Below are 16663 nucleotides of genomic sequence, written 5' to 3' on the forward strand. Positions count from 1 at the left end.
CCAAATTTTCTCTGACAAAGTCAACACAGCCTTCTGTTAGCATTAAGTACAGATGTCAGAACCAGCAATGAAAAAATACTACCGTAACAAAGAATAGTTAGAAAGCTGGAGCAAAAGAATACAACCCATGCTTACTGTATAGATAATGCAAAGACAAATTTCATTAAGCATGCTCAAGATAAAAAATATCAGTGCAGTTTTAGCCTTTAGACATTTAAATTAACGTCACCAGACTCCAACTTCCTAAATAATTCTGTAAATACTCAAATATTTGCTCCAATTTCTAAACATAACATAAAGAGATGATCTATTTTTGTAAATTCTATTCCCAATATTCTTAAATCCTCTATGCTGAACGAAGGATGGTTCCAAGAGTGGATAGACTTCCATTAGTTTAGCAGGCCCTTGGTTTGCAAGATACTAAAGCCCTCACATGCACTAGACAACTTCAACAGTGGATATATTCTCGGCTTACAGACTGGGAAACTGAGTCACACAGTTTCAGAAAATTGAGAAATAGTGGGTTTCCATAGCATGGTTGCCCTTTCCCAGCTGTAAACTGACAACTAAAATGCATTTTCTCTATTAAAAACATAAACAATTAAGAAAAAAGAAAGCGAGATCAAGAAGACACATGTTATTTTATAGAACCTGTATGCACAGAAAATAACGGTATTTTAAGGGTAATACTTACGACTGGCTTGCCAATGCTCAAGTGAATATCACATTTCTTGGATTCTGTGTCAGATTCTGAAAGTTCAAATACAAAACAGATTACCGAAAACCCCAAGAGTAAACCAGCCTGTTACAAAAATGCCACCACAAGATGGAGTTCGCCTCATTAAGAGTTTAACAATAGTACTTATTGTGCAAAGTTCACTTCCCCTGTTTGTTTTGGCTGTGCGAGGGGTAGAAACACGAACTATCCAAAACTAACAGCGTTACAAGAACCCTTTTAGTACATCCTGCACAAAGGGTGTATTTTCCTAATCTGAGCATAAATGGGTTTTCTTTGACAACACAAAAACATTCCTCCAAAAATGAAAGGTGTTAAAAAATGACAATGAGATCTTATCTCTCTATTCGATATGCTTTCCTTGAATTCCTATTGCAAAACATTTGGTCTAGGCATAATTTGGAAGAATCCCGATCAAAACCGCACACTAAAAATACCTATGGGTACCAAAAGGGTTACATCTGTAAACTGAATCCTATCTTTACAATTGTCCATGTCAAACAATTCAGGATATCATTCTGCCTGCAAATAAAAACTCCCCCCTCCCCCCCCATTTGTATTAAGACAAATCTTTAATCAAGTATATTTTTCACCCTTGAAACAAGTTGGATAAAAGCTTCCACCTCTACTTACTTCCCAAGATACAAAGTCTGATTTCTTTTTTATTTCTCTAACCGAAGAGTTAAATACAATAGTAACACAGATGAGGACTAGACCTTGCAGCCTAACAAGACCACTTAATTTCAGACACACACACAAAACGCTAAAAGATGCACAAATCATTTAAGGCATCATGGTAAGAGACTGTCTGCATTTCAGCGACACTGTTTGAAATCAAGAGGAAAGACAAAGATATTGGACACAAGGTATTTTAGGATATGCAAATACATAGCCATAAGCTATTAAAAAACTCAAACATTCATTTGAGCAAAATAATGCACTGAACTGAAATTACAACTGATCAAACAGCAACCTGTACAGAGAGTTGCTCAAACCTTCCTATTTCTTGAAGCTTTCAGTAACTCCTAGTTATGGGAAAAGTACCAAAGACTGACACCAGAAGCTTTTTATGTAAGTACCCACAGGTCATCCTCACTTGGAATATTGATCAGTCCCAGCAGAGAAGTAAACAAAAGCTCTAAAATTAAATCCTCCTGAAGATCTTAGCTGAGAAATCTCAAATGAACAAACTTGACCTTACTATGAGTTCTACAGGAATCTAAACATAATGAAAAGTATTTCAGGCTTTCTCTAACTGTGAAGAGTCAAAGAAATTTACAAATTCAGTTTTTTCAGAAACCGTTTTGCAATAAATTTATAGCATCTTCTGTTACAAAAGAATCTTTTTTTCAGAACAGAAAAAAAACCCAGATTTCTTTTTTTACCCTTTGAATGCAACCTACCTCCCATCTCTGCATCTGGACTGCCCTTTGTTTTTCCTATCTGCTTCTGCTTTAGTGGTCCTCCTGCCCCTTGCTGTCCCTTTCCATTTCCATTCTGAATTGTTGCATTGGAAGAATTAACAACTTTATGTGGTGAAGATGGAGGACTGTTAAGTTTATTGTTAGTATGACCACTAGCTTGTCTGTCTTTTAGTCTTTTCTTCAGGTGTTCTTGCATTTTGAGACTCCTTTCATCTCGCTGAATGAAGTTTGTCCTTCCATGAGAACGAGGTTCTACAAAGAAAGGAGAACTTTTTTCATCATTCAGTACAATTTATTTGACATCTGAGAAATGCTCTGTAAGTTAGAAGAACAACTACAGTAAAACCAGAACTTGAAAACCCACGGAACCTCACAGTGCTTGCTTTGTCAGTCTGTAGATGCATGGAGCTGCATGGCTCACATAACTTCGGCTTGGTGCATCTGTGAAGTCCCGAGGAGTTTCACGGCTGATACTCTGGTGTCTCTGGGCAGCAGAGCAACAGACAAGAAACGTGCACGTATTGCACTGCTGACTGGCAAAGCTTTGCTAGACTTTAGGAACCTCACCTGATAAAGAGTTTATGGATTGGGCTCAAATCAGCGTATGAGCATAAAGATCAGGTAGTAGGAGAAGAATGCGCCTGGAGGTTTAATTCTTGTTTTGAAGAGCTGTCAACGTTAGTTAAATGCTACAGTAAGATATACAAAATATCTGCAAGCAAATTTCCGTGTTTCCTATTTAACCCATATCCAAATTGTTGATTTTTTCTTTTTCTTAAACATTATTTTTGAGCACTTGCTGAGTTTAGGGTTGGCTTTTTTTTTTTTTTTAAAGTGTAGTTCTTCAGGCCTTTCTCTTTTGTTAGCTGCTCAAGATAATGCCTTACAGGTGCCTTTCTTCCCTGATATAGCCATACAGTCACATTTTCAAAAAAGTGTAAGCAAATTTAGGACCCAAACTAACTTTTTAAAACACAGCTTAGGTGCTACTGAATAATTTACCCTAGACGTGAGCTGAAATAGCTTAATTACCAATTCAAGCTTGACAGAGACAGAGGTAGTGAATGGTCTTGCAGAGTCTCACTTCCTTCTGTGTTAAATGTTTGTTTATATAGTAAGGCTTACAGCCTGGTTTAATTCAGCAGTGATCCCAGTCCTCCATTGAAGTCTTGCTTCATTCAGTTTTTAAATATAGAGTGGACTCGCACTTCACCTCCAACATGGATTACTATGGTTTTTGGTTTATGTATGTTATTTTTATTTTCTTTCCAGTCGCATTTGGACTGTCTAGCCAAAAAAAGACACCCATGTACCAAAGTAAATGCATTTTCAAAAAACTTCATGCCAAGGCTGTGACAAAACACAGCAGTTTTGGACAGCACAATTTTAGAGAAAGGTAGAAGAAATCATTATGGCATTTACAGTCATAAAAGTAAAGATCCATGAAAAATATACATAGTGCTAGAAAACTTCTAAGTTACTGCTTTTGCATTAAATCCTTAAAAACAGAACAGCAGCAGATTTAAACTTTATACAATCATGCTTTGCACATGCAGAGTGCCTTCAGACCAGGCTCCATGATACCTTATACACAAGTGTGTTTTGAGACACCCCATAAACACACATAAGGTTCAGGGAGTCCAATAACTAGCATGAAAAAACACAGAAATGTGTGAAAGAGCTACCGACAAACTTGGCTGTCTCAATCTAGATGCACTGAGTGAAAAGCCTTCCGTGTATTTAAACATCACCTGTGCTCTCACCTTGTTCTTGAAAAACGTGTGGTGGTGGATGCTGGTGCATGAACTGTGGTGGTAGCTCTCCCGTCCCAGGAACCGGAGGGTACACTGGGTGAGGGGGGTGGGGAAGCAAAGCATGGTGATGATGCATGTAATGTGGCACATGGGGAGGAGGAGGAGGAGGAGGATGCATGGAAGGATGGAATTCAGCCGAGTGTGGCAATACTACCACTTTACGAACTCCATTTTCTTCCACCACCTGTTATGCAACATAAGAAATGAACCATCAGTACAAAAACAATCTTGCAAATATTGTACATTTAATAAAGAATCTCTATGCTTAAGTGTATACCCACAGCCTGACAGTCAGGGCTACGCACACCGAAATGAATTCCAGTGGAAACCCAGCATACGTTACTGGACGAAACTGGAGTTTGAGGCAGTCAGTTTTGAGAAGCTGAGCCTCACACACTAAAGTGCTAAGCAATCTATAATTTATGAATAACATATATTCTTTTAAACAAGTAATATGAATTAATCAGGGTGTAATTCCCAGTCTGCTTGTAATTACAGTTAGAAGAACTGCTTTAGACCACATCCTGACTGACGGCACTATCGTACGTACATGTCACTGCATGTCATGTGATTTGTGGTACACGTCTGCATACACGTTCTTAGCCTATGGCAAGTACAAAGTATTACAAGTCAGCTCTCCTGTCTTGTACTCTGATCCAACCCAACTCAAATGTCAAAACATTTCACGTTTGCCACAGGCTAAGAGAATTCAGACAAGGAACCTGTCTGTGTGTCTGAACTCTAGGATAAAGAGATGCTGAGACAGTGCATGCATATGTATGCACACGCACACTTCTAAGCATGTGTCCTAAACTGGCAATATATAGGCTCCTTCTGGAGTCTAATTCTGCCAACGTGAAATACATTAATAACTCAACGTATTGCTTTTCCTACAGTAAATTTAAAATACATTAAGGTTTTATACAATAACGCTTCTCTAAATCTTAAAACTGAGAAGAGACTTTGGACAGAACACAGGTTTTAGAAGACAAGGTCAAGAAACACCACCAGAGTAGGATTCACAAAAAGACATACTAAACAATGACGACACTGAAGTCAAACAATGCCCTGTTTAGTCTTGTCTTTAAGACACCTGGAACAGACAACCAGAGGTGGAGGTTTACAGGGTCCCTTCTCCAGGCAGGGTTCATAGTACAGGCAGAGGACATCTACACCGATTCATTGTCACTCTGTGGTTACAGTCCATTTTGCTTATCTGAGGGATTACGTTTCCAGCACCTACAGTTCTGATGGGGTCAAAGGCTTCTGAGCCGACCATCAGAGAAATCACCTGGTCATATTCCAGTTTGTTTCTTCTGCCACAATAGAGAAGTCCACGGGCATAAAATTCAGACTGTATCTAATGTGAAGTCTGACTCGGAAGCAAACTAGATTGTATTAAATCCTATTTAAAGGCAGAAAACAAATCCATTGTTTTCTCTTCTCCCTCACACAAAAAATTAAACAGGTATGAGCAATGTAATTGGCAAAAAAAATAAATCAATGATAGAAAAATGTTCAGTATTTAAAGCAAGCTGACACTTCAAAACTAATCAAGTCTCAGTAGGAAAACCAGGCATTTTTCTTAGATTGGTTTAAAATTAGTCTGCAGCTTTATGCTTCCTTCCTTCTACATCAGTCATCTCTTCCGAGTTGCATTTAAAAATGCAGATCACAAATGTTATTAGGCAGGGCCTTACAGTGCTTTAGTATTAACAGAGATGGATCATGCAGTCAGCAGAAAATGTTATCTGTGGATGCAAGTGGGGAGCGTGCTCCAGCTGCAGGCTGGCATACAAGACTGAGATGCCAAAAAAATGTGTTTTTTAAATGCCATCTGTAAAGTAAATAATAAAAAACAAAAACTGCTCTTAGAAGATTTCAACTAATTTATGTAGCCCTCTTACTAAAAATATACACAATTTATATTTTCAGGCATTTAAAGAAAGCACTTGTACAAAAGCAGGCCATATGTTTTATCCTGTTAGTTCCTTCAAGATCCTCTCTTAAAGCATATTTAGTTTGGCTATAAGAAATCACTGTAGCGTTTCCTAGTTGGCCAAGAAGGCATTATGGATATTGAAATATTGCTTACGCCAAAGGTACATTTTGAAAAGCTCCTCAGCAAAAGATAGAGCAAACTAATGAGAAATTATTCTTCTGAAGGGAAATAAAATGTGCCCGCTCACAAATTGCTATGACAAAGTTCAGCTGTGAGACGACCTCAGAGCCAGCTGCATTATTAGCAATTCTTAACAGACTTTAAATAGAAGAAAAAAAATGACAAGGAGAAGTCACTTAAGACTAAGCTTATACTGAATACACTTTGTTCTAGAAGCAACGCGGGGGGCTTTTTGGTTCGTCAACGGAACTAAATAACCACTTGAACTACATTACATTGCATAATATTGTAACACACTATAACATACACAAGTCAAAACTCATAGCAAATTTGATGGCTATGTTAACTCGATTTGATGTATATATTAAGCAAGAACACATGGCACAGTTTCGGGTAGAAGAGATACATTAATATAATAAGACTTTTACATAATTGTACAGTCTGAAGCTGCTATGTCCCCATTATCCACTACTGAATCACTTCATTCCACTTAGGCAGCAACCAACATAACATAACTCCGGGCTCTGCCAGACAGTTTTGGGAACAGAAAGTTATTCTCATCTGCTGACAAGATCAGTATAAGTAACTCAAGCTCTGATTTAAAGTTGGTTTCAAACTTGTCTATCCCTGTCGTAATGACCAAGGGAAAACCAAACCAAACCAAACCTCCTAGTTCACATGACAGCAAACACAGAACAAATGTATTTTTCAGTTTGTACGCCTCAGCATTCGCCAGTGCTCTGCATACTGTTTGCACTGAAGACTCAATTTCATATTGATGCATAAATTATCTGGGGGATCTTTCTTCAGGGTCTGCATGAAAGTACTTATAATAGCAGAAGCACAAACTGCAGACGCAGCTGTATGCAAAAGGACAACTGCCTGAGGAACTCAAGAACATACAGTTACAAGGTTTTCAAGCCTGCTCAGAAAACTCCTAATTTTGAACGTCACTAGAAAATGAGAAGCCTAGCCTATCCCATTTAAACATTTGTTTTTAATTACTTCCCTTTAAAAATGCATTAATTTAGAAGTAAATCAAACTGGTAGCTTCAAATATCTCTGATAACAGTTCAAATACCACACGCAGGTCTGATCTGCTATGACTTAACAACACAGAGGAGTGGAAAATCAGTGAGAATGGAAAAGTAAAGCTGGGAGAGAAGCCCAGAGTCCTGCTCATTTCATAGGCACGTCACTAGCATTAACACTCCTCTTCACACGTCTGCTATAACAGTAGAGTGTTTTGCTGAATGTTAAGCAGATCAGAGCTGGTAAAGAAAGGGGCATTGAAAACTTTGATAAATAGCATTATATTAGAATAGAAAAATCTGAATTAAGAGAAGGCATTACAGAGAAATATCTTACGCAGTCCAGGAAAAAAAAAGACCTAAGGGATGAAAGAGAGAATGATACCAGTGTATGACCCATATAACCTCAATGTAAGAAACACGAGTCTCATATCCACAGTACGTGTGAGACACGCTCAATTCCAGTGCTGCCCCCAGCTATGTTCCTATCGGACTGCTTCTAGCAGAGCTAAGCATCGTCTGTACTCATCCGTCCTCTGACACTTAGCAGGCTGCAGGCAACTGTGACTGCTCCTATGACGCAGGCACCTACTTTCACCTTGAAAACAGGACTGACGAAAAATCAAGATGTGGATCCTGTTAACAGAGCTCAACGGACGGCCAATTCAGAGCCTTCTACTATCTTACTACCAGTACGCTTTTACTGCCTAGTAGTATTATTAAAAAAAAATCCTGAAAACTAGATCGAATTTTATTAAGTGAACAGAAGGTGACAGTGCCTACAATAAAGTTAAATAGTTGATAAGTTCAATGGAAAAAGTATGAGAAATGCTCTTAACAGCTGCTCCAGATAAAATAATCAATAGCCTTGTTAAAAAGCCACGCCCACAAACATACTGCAATAGAAGAATAAATTAAAGTTTACCTGAGATACATAACCGGGAGGCACAAATATAGGCGGCATAGAACCATTTGGTGACATCATAGGAACATGTGCTGGACCTGAGAAGTAACAAGGTGCCACTTTTTAACAAACGAGGCTTTTACAAACTCGAGACACCTTTTTTTCAAAGGTGGTGGCTCACTTTGGTGCCTGAAAAGCCAGCAACTGCATCCAACTCTGTATTTATGGAACTACTTTTAGACAAGTAGATTTAGAAGCAAGGCTTAAACTACCCAGTTAAAAGTCAGTTAGGAGAGAAACCTAAATAATCAGGATTTCAAGTTTCAAAAATAAAAAAAGTGACTATACCAAGTTACCATCAAGAAAAATAATGCAATTTATGTCACTGATGGATAACTCATTTTCACAGTCAAAACACACATTAAGTATGATTTAAATAACTTTCAGGAAGCATCCATAATTTTAGATAATATTGCTGAATGCAAGTATGGCTGTACATTTATCCTACAAAAAACACAGATTAGATTTATCCCAACCACCACGCTTATACAGCCAACAGTATTTCTTTAATTGTACAAAAATCAGCACAGACAAACGCGACTTCCTATTTTGTGACAAAGTTAAAAGTCTGTAGCAACACCATTGGCACAACAGTAATGCTGACAGCTGGTCTTACCAACTTACAATAATATATTCTTAAATAAGAATATATTATTTTTCACATCAAGCTGAAAGAAAGTATTCCTGTCTTGGATTTGATGAAAGCAGAATGGACACATTTTATATAATATCATTTGAAATGGTGAAAAATATTCCCCAAATGGAAGCACTGATAAATTCAACTTGACTTACAGGAGATATTTTGACCCGACTCAGATTTGCAGTTCTGTCACTTACCCAGAAGGTAAAAAGTAGTTTGTAGCCACACACAGAGGGTAGCAATGCTTCCCACAATATCAGCAGGCTGCTAAGGCCACTACCTTACAGTAAAGTGAGGTCACACAGTGTCTCTTAAAGTTGTTTAGATCAGTGTGGACTAAATCCCATGTAAATTCATGCGTTAAGATTCTGAGAAGACAGTTATTCAAGGATCATTACAAAAACAGTTGAGATGCTGGCCTTTTATAAATTAGCAGCAAAGTCTGCAGAGATGCAGGGAATCTTGGCAATTTCCCAGTGCTGTCTCATTTGTGCTTTAAGTACAAACTGAAAAATCTGGTTTATTACATTGCAGAACATATAAACACACATTTGACATTACAGAAACAAACACTGGTAGTAATTCTGTGATATTTGCAGAATCAAAATATTTGGATTCAGTACTTCAGTTTTTCCTTTACCTTGAATACACTGAATGTGTCCATCTTCAGTTCTAATTGTAAATGTTTCACCTGGGTTTACCTGTACAAGAATAACCTGTAGAAAACAAAACACAAAAGAGGTGTGGTGGGGTGTTTTTCTTTTTTTAATTTTAGAAATTACCTGGGGGAACAAACCCCTCTCTTCCTTATACCCACATGTTAGATTAAAACAATATAGCTTTGGCAACCTTAGTATAAAAAAGCAAGATGAGAAACACTGATGGGTAGAATGAAATTTCTTTATACTTTGACATAAAATCATTAGTTTTGCATAATCAGTATTTTTCTCTGATTACTACCAGAAGTGCTTCCCTTGGAACACTTGAAATAATTAACTAAGCTTTTATTTTCAATATTTTCACACTGCTTTTTCTTCTTTTACGGAAACAATAAATTACCTAAGATTCACCTTGCTTTCCAAGCTTTGCCTATGAGATTATTTCAGTTTCAGGGCTAAATTGGCAAAAATCAGGACTATACATGCACACGCAAAAAAGAAAAAAAAAAAGAAAAAAGATGCTTTGCCCCATACTTAGCCATGTTTTTTCACTGAAAGCATGCTGGTATGTATTTTGGCAATATATTCTCTGATGCTATCAAGTAACTTCATAAAGTATGCAGTCCTTCGGGGGTGGAAGGAGGGTAGAAGAGGTGATGGAGCAGGTCATGCCTACCACCTCTGCTCTACAGCTCCTGAAAGATCAGGTGTATTTTCCTCACGTTTGTGTAATCCTGTCACTAAAGAAATACAACTAACAGTGAGATTCTGCAGGTCAGTTTGGACATGATCACATTCACACAAATCAATGCAGACATCTGCCAGAATTACTCCTCAGTCCACGGCATCGTTTCCCTTGTGCTGGGCAACACAAACGATCACCTCATTCTACCCCATTCACAGCATGTGCTTCAGCCTTCTTGTAAAATATTGGCAGCTGTGCTTCGGTTTTATTGTAACATGACAATATCACTACAAGAATTTGGCAGTGAGATCCTACGATATTACACAGGCACAGGTCTAATTCTTTAATAAAATGAGGGGTTTGGCCATGCAAGAACTGCACAGTTACACAGTCAAAATTCCACCCTGGTGACAGCTAGCACATAAAGAAGAAAGGCCAATGTAAAAATTGAAATAAAATATATTTGTAAAACTAGCTATGAAACTCAAAAAGTATAATTTTATTTCATTCAATTTTTCTAAAATATTTTTATACTATTCATGGAACAGCAATTATATCAGGTAGATGGGACCCGAAGTGATCACCCAGTCATCTAACTCCTGGTAAAAATGAACTACACATGACATTAATGAACAAGCCTGTCTATTTTGTGCTGCTAGATCTCCAGCGATGGAGCTCCATAAACTCCCCAGGCATCTGCACCACAGTTTCACTATCCTCATCATTACAGATTTTATCATCTAATGTCAACATTGAACCCTTACTCCATGTCTTAACCACCAATGAAATAAGGAATAAAGCACCAATAAAAGAAAGATTGTTTTCTGCCATTTAGATGCCATACCCTGTATATAAATCCTTTGGGGATTTTTATCTGCCTTTTGTTTTGGAAACAGTGCAACGCTGATGACTTCCACTTGCAGCCTTTATCCATCCCTTGGCAGACCTCTTTCTAAAGGACCACTACTAAACCCAGTCATTCCTTATGATAAGCTGACTACCTAAACACAGTACCTTCTACTTGTAATTTTCTAGATTATCTTTCTAGTAATCAAAATAATTTCAGGTTTCCAAGAGGCTTGCAATTCCTCTCATTTCATATCAGCTGCAGATTTATTAAGTACACCTCAATTCTATTATACTGGACATTAACAAAAAGATCACTGAAAAGAACGAGACTTAGAAAGATCTTGTGGTCCCTCATTCAACCTTTGCATTTTGAGCAATTTCACTTACTCTCTTCCAAAGAGTTTGCCATGTAGCTTACGCTGGCATTAACTAAAGCACATTTCTCCAGCCAACATATAAGAGAGCAAGTGCAAACACACCCATGTTTCCTGAAGTTATAGCTCACGTCTCCCACTTCTCTCTTCCTCTCCCCTTGAGCGTGCAACTTCAGCACAGAACGAGATTGATGTGTGCACAGATCTCTTACATTTAAACCGTTGTGCGTAAAATGAAACTCAAAGGAGCAGACTGTTAAACGCTGTTTAACACTGATTTTGCAGTTTCTGCATACTGGTATATTAATCTTGGCTTTCATTTTTTAACAGGGGATGTAGAAGCATCTATGAACACAGACCCTGCTCCAGTGAGTTCACAGTACAGGAGACAATTTTACTCGAGGTAGGTGAGTTGCTTCTGGACATAAGTAAAACATCAAAAACCCCTGAAAAGGCCATCTAGCAAGTCAGTAAAGTTTATTGCAGTTCCACAAGAAGGACAGATAATACTTTTAAAAATGTCATGCTTAAAACACTGAAACTTAGGCAGATATGTCAGTATATAAGTAAATTTATGACAAACTCTACTGAATTTCTAGGAGTAAAGAGAGAGAAGCAACGCTACTTGTTTAAAGAAAACAGACAATAGCGGGCTGGGGATTTGCCAGAGCACAAAGAACCAGGAAAGATGAGGTTTGCTGCAAACAGCAGCTGCTGGGAATGGACACTAGCAGGGGACAGGACTCCGTAGGCAGGTATTAAACCTCACAGCAAGTCTCATCTTCAAGGGCAAGAAAATTCAGAGGCAGGAAAGGGACCCTGTTAGAAATTCAGAGCCTCTGAACGCGTCAGATCTTTGGAACAAGGTTTCAATTAACTGAAGTTCTCACAAACAGTTCAGGAAACTATTAACTCAGCAAAAAGGATCATAAGTGGTGTAATCACAGGGCTGTAGAGCAGTGCAGAGACTGGAATTTCAGGAATGCATGGGGCAATGTCTTAGAGGAATGACTCACTATAATTAATGAAGCAAATGCAGTTCCATCTACCTTCCACCAAGGAAAATTTCCAGGAAGCCCGAGTGTTTCTAACGAGTCAATCTAAGCCAAGTCAGACGACAGACTAGTGCTAGGAGTCACAGATACAGCAACACCTTCAGGTGTCCCACGCAACCATTGCAGAACTAGCGGGATCAACACAGTTTGAAAGCTCTTTCAAAGCACCGGCCAGCGTTTTGCTTTTATGCCTTATTCTCACACTTTCTATTGCTGAAGTTTCTTCAGAACAAGAAACCCTTCCAGAAAACTTCCAACTTATACTTTATGTGAAGTGAAACTGATGACCTGGGTGCTGCATCTAACTGTTTGAAGCGATTGGCCAAACAGCACAAGTTTTATTTCTGAGAACAAAACCACTACAATACTCTATAATTAGCCTATCCTCTACGGCACCAGCAGCAAAATAATTTAAAGAGTCATCTGCATTAATAAAGCTTCTAAGTTAATACCCTATTTAAAAGCAAACTTTCCAATGTGAGTCTGTGGCTCAGAAGCCTCTCCTCGCTAGAGAAAAGTGCCACAGACAAGAGCAGCAAGCGCATCTGTCAGGCAACCGAAGGACGGCAACACGACACGGTTGTTTATATACAGACATGCTAAAATGAGAAATGCTGGCACATCAACATGAAATCACATTCCTGGTCTCATGAAGATTTTCGTTAGACAGACTTATTTGTTATTTCCAACGTAATTCAATTTTAAGTCTTGGAGACTATTAGTCTTCGAAGTCTACTCCTCAAATGCCATTTTCCCATGCATCTCCAAGATCCAACTTTTTATTTTTTTAACCTCACCTGACTGCAAACAGTCTCAAGTAGGTTCTGAAAATTTCAATGATTGTCACCTTCTTTTGGGTCATTCAACACACAGTAGTATTCTACACGCTGATCTATACCAAGATATGCCATACAAATACAGCTATGGAGATGGTCTCCAATTAGATCTACTTGATCTCTTTTCCTTGTGTAACACGAAACACTAGCTACTGAATAACCTCACAGCTGGTCAGTGTCTGAAGTTTCACATTGCTAATAATGCTAGAACTTCAGAACTAGCTTAGAGACTCTATAGCTTTACTTATTCCAAAACACAGTCACTGTACTTTTATCTCCAGAGTCTGAGGAAAGAAAGCAGAGTAGACTTTTTTTAAAATAAGGGCTATTTTTACAAGCAAGTATACTACAATCCTTCCCCATCTGTAACAATTACGAAGTAAAGGATATCTCATTTAAAAACTTCAGCATTTATGGTCTATCAGACCCTCAACAATTCATGATTACTTTGTTGTACCCTGTTTATCCACTGTACACTCAAATATGCCACCGTCTTCACTGCTACCCTTCATAATCATTACATATGACAGTTATCCTCTGGAAACTTTTATGCAACTTTTCCTTCTGGATTAACCCCTTAATTCCTATTTCAATTACTGTCAGATACTTGAAGCTACATATTGTTCAGGTTAAAGCAATGGATGGTTTTGCCCCCTGCTTCAACAAAATGATTATTTAACTCCAGGCACATAAAGCCTTCAAATTTATGTTTTGTTATCACAGAATCCTAGAACAGCCCAGGTTAGAAGGGAGCTTGAGAGATCATCTGGTCCAATCTGTTGTGGAAAAGGGAGCCTAGATGAGATTATCTAGCACCCTGTCCAATCGCAGCCAGCCAACAAAGAGCTATTTAGCTATTTAAAACAAAAAGAAACCAACGAACCAACCAACCTTTTCCCTCCTATCAGGACCAGTCACGTTGGTAGCTGCTCTAGGGCTGGGGGAAGCTGCTTCTTAAATTAATATCCAGTGTTAAAATGTCAGGATGTCTGTAATATTTCTGAGTGCACCAAAAGTCTATCTCCAAATGATGGGAAGACATCTCAGTATTTGTCGTACAAGGCACTCAGCTTCTACTGCCAACAGTAAATTCACTTCAAGTTTACTGACAACTTAAACAAGCTTGTGCTTCAGTCAAATCGTTTTGCTTCCACTGTTGTCTGTATTTCTAATCATACTAGGTACTTCTGAAGGGTTGTGTCCAATAAAATTCTAATGTTTCAACTAAATATACTCAGGTTTCACCAGTGCACTGTAATTATTAATGAAGAAACTTAATATCAGGAAGCCAAAGTCTTTCCTCTCCTCTACATTTCCCTGCAATAGCCTTCTTGGTATAGAGCACTGCAGCCACTTGCTAATCTTTATTGATTACTGTACATAAGCTTTAAGAACAACTTTCAAAACCATAGTGCTTTATTAATCCATATATTTTTCCTTTTATTCCTTGATTTTGTAGTTTAATTTTAAAGCACTTAAATGCGTATAACAAATGTTCCTTGTAATTTGCAATCTTTTCACATTTCCACTGTACTAATGTCAAATTATTTTCTTCCTCTCGATATCTGCACTTCCATTTTACTGATGATATCAGTGCCGAGATCCACATGCTTTTCTAACTTTGCAAATCAGTTGCTTTATTTCAAGCCTCCTCCTCTTTCAGCCACCATACAAGCTGTACAACAAACAGTTTTTCTATCTGTTCTGTTTTCTACCGTATGCTTGAACGTCGACCTCCCTACTACCGCTGCTGGCACGGTATGACGCGACTTGTACGAAAGTGCAACGGATTTACTTGCCTGTTGTATGCTGTCCCCATTAACCATATGAGGTAGAAGTGGCACTTCATTCAATATAGGCGTAGCTTCTAATGGAGGCGGCTGGTCGGCCATCATGGCTGGAAACCATTCATTGACAACTGCTCACATTAACCACCTGCTAAAAGAAAAAGAGAGCGCCAATATTCAGTATGTCTCTCCTCTCCCCCAGATAATTCTTTACTTTGTTTGCCAAATGTGGTACCAATATTTCAAAAGAAAAATACAGCAGTGGCTTCAGAACACTGTTTTTGGTGTTTGTTTTTTTTTTTTCTTCTCCACAAAATAAACACTTGCACTATATTAATTGAATCCTTTAATGACAGCAATTCAAGAACATTTGAAAACTCAATAGGAAAATACCATCAGACTTCAACACTCCACAACTCACCCCCAAGGATTTTCAAATAAACTGACTTTAATTGGAGACAAAAGTTACTATAAAACACCCACTTCTAGCTTCACTGCACATTTAAAAACTTGTGCAAACTGACAGTCTTAAAAGCACGGAGGGGATCCCATGTCATATACCCGCGTTCTTCACAATGGAGTACACCCAAGTAGTCTAATATATTGCCCTACTTTTCATTTTTAAGTCCTGCATTTAAGCAATACATACCTTTCTTCCAAAAATATGCTCTTTAAATATGCATCATGCATATTCAACCTGACATGCCGCGAGTGATGAAATCGGCAAGTAAATGATGCGATTACACAGTAGCGTAATTTACACTTATGCAGCACTTTATCCCTAAATCTGTAGTTACAATTTCTAAATTGCTTGTACTCCAGAACCTAAGTTTTAGGGCAGATAATTCACATACTATGTGTACATTTCAGTCTCTATGATGATCAAAAAGTCCCCAAAACCACAAAATTTCTCCAAGGTAGCAACATGTCACCAATACAGAAGTCTGACAAGAGGGAAAACAAAGCTTAAGGCAACACAAGAGAGTACTTGGTACAAAAGTCTTTAACTGAGTACCATGGAGAATTGCATATGGAAAAGTGCTGCATAGTTTTGGGCTTCTCGTGAATAATCAGTAATTATAATAAGTCAAAATACAATCCAAACATCAAGATACAATCCAAACATCAAAACACAATCCAAATGGTAGTGAATTTTCAGTGTATAGTTAATTCAGCATCCATAAAAAGCACACGATAACAGGATACAGGAAATGCTGACATTTCCTTCTCCCTTCCCATTACCTCCTATAAACCCATACCGAGGACAAAATGTGGTTAGGATAGTCCCATTCGTCAAATTTAAAACAAAAATCAAAATCAAAACAAAAACCATTTTCCCCTCAATCTGTGCACGAACCAAGTCAGTCTATATACAACTGCCAAATCCTTGTTCAGTTCTCTATAACCAGTATGGAAATGACAGTGGTTGGGGGGGGGGGGGGCGGGCGGAATCCTTCTGGCGTTAACTCATTTCGTTCAGAAAGGGTCTGTAATAAAAGTTGAGATTACAAGGATTTCTCCTGTATTACCATTACAAGGTAAAGAGGCTGGTAGCATCCACTGGTAAAAAACACATTCTTTCTTGTTTGCAAAAGCATGTCAAAATAACTGATACCATCACACAGCCACAAAATACAGCATAACGAAATACCCAAGACTGCCAAAGAAACCAGCTCATTCTGCATAC

General features: G+C 38.2%; 1 protein-coding gene across 3 annotated transcripts in view; it reads right to left on the bottom strand.

The window, feature by feature from the left end:
* The window catches only part of LOC140658720 (fibronectin type-III domain-containing protein 3a-like), a 50565-nt gene that overhangs the window by 16208 nt on the left and 17694 nt on the right, over positions 1-16663 (bottom strand). For 2 of the 3 annotated variants that reach the window (XM_072877442.1, XM_072877443.1), the window contains 6 exons: positions 14989-15124; positions 9372-9447; positions 8053-8129; positions 3924-4158; positions 2140-2412; positions 695-750 (listed from right to left, as the gene is read on the bottom strand). In XM_072877442.1, the coding sequence (XP_072733543.1) occupies positions 695-750; positions 2140-2412; positions 3924-4158; positions 8053-8129; positions 9372-9447; positions 14989-15084 (813 nt within the window). In that variant the 5' untranslated portion in view covers positions 15085-15124. Of the gene's footprint in view, positions 1-694; positions 751-2139; positions 2413-3923; positions 4159-8052; positions 8130-9371; positions 9448-14988; positions 15128-16663 lie in introns of all 3 variants that reach the window. The other variant, XM_072877441.1, reaches the window with a different exon arrangement.

This window comes from Ciconia boyciana, chromosome 12 (assembly GCF_034638445.1).
Source record: "Ciconia boyciana chromosome 12, ASM3463844v1, whole genome shotgun sequence".
Classification (NCBI taxonomy): domain Eukaryota; kingdom Metazoa; phylum Chordata; class Aves; order Ciconiiformes; family Ciconiidae; genus Ciconia; species Ciconia boyciana.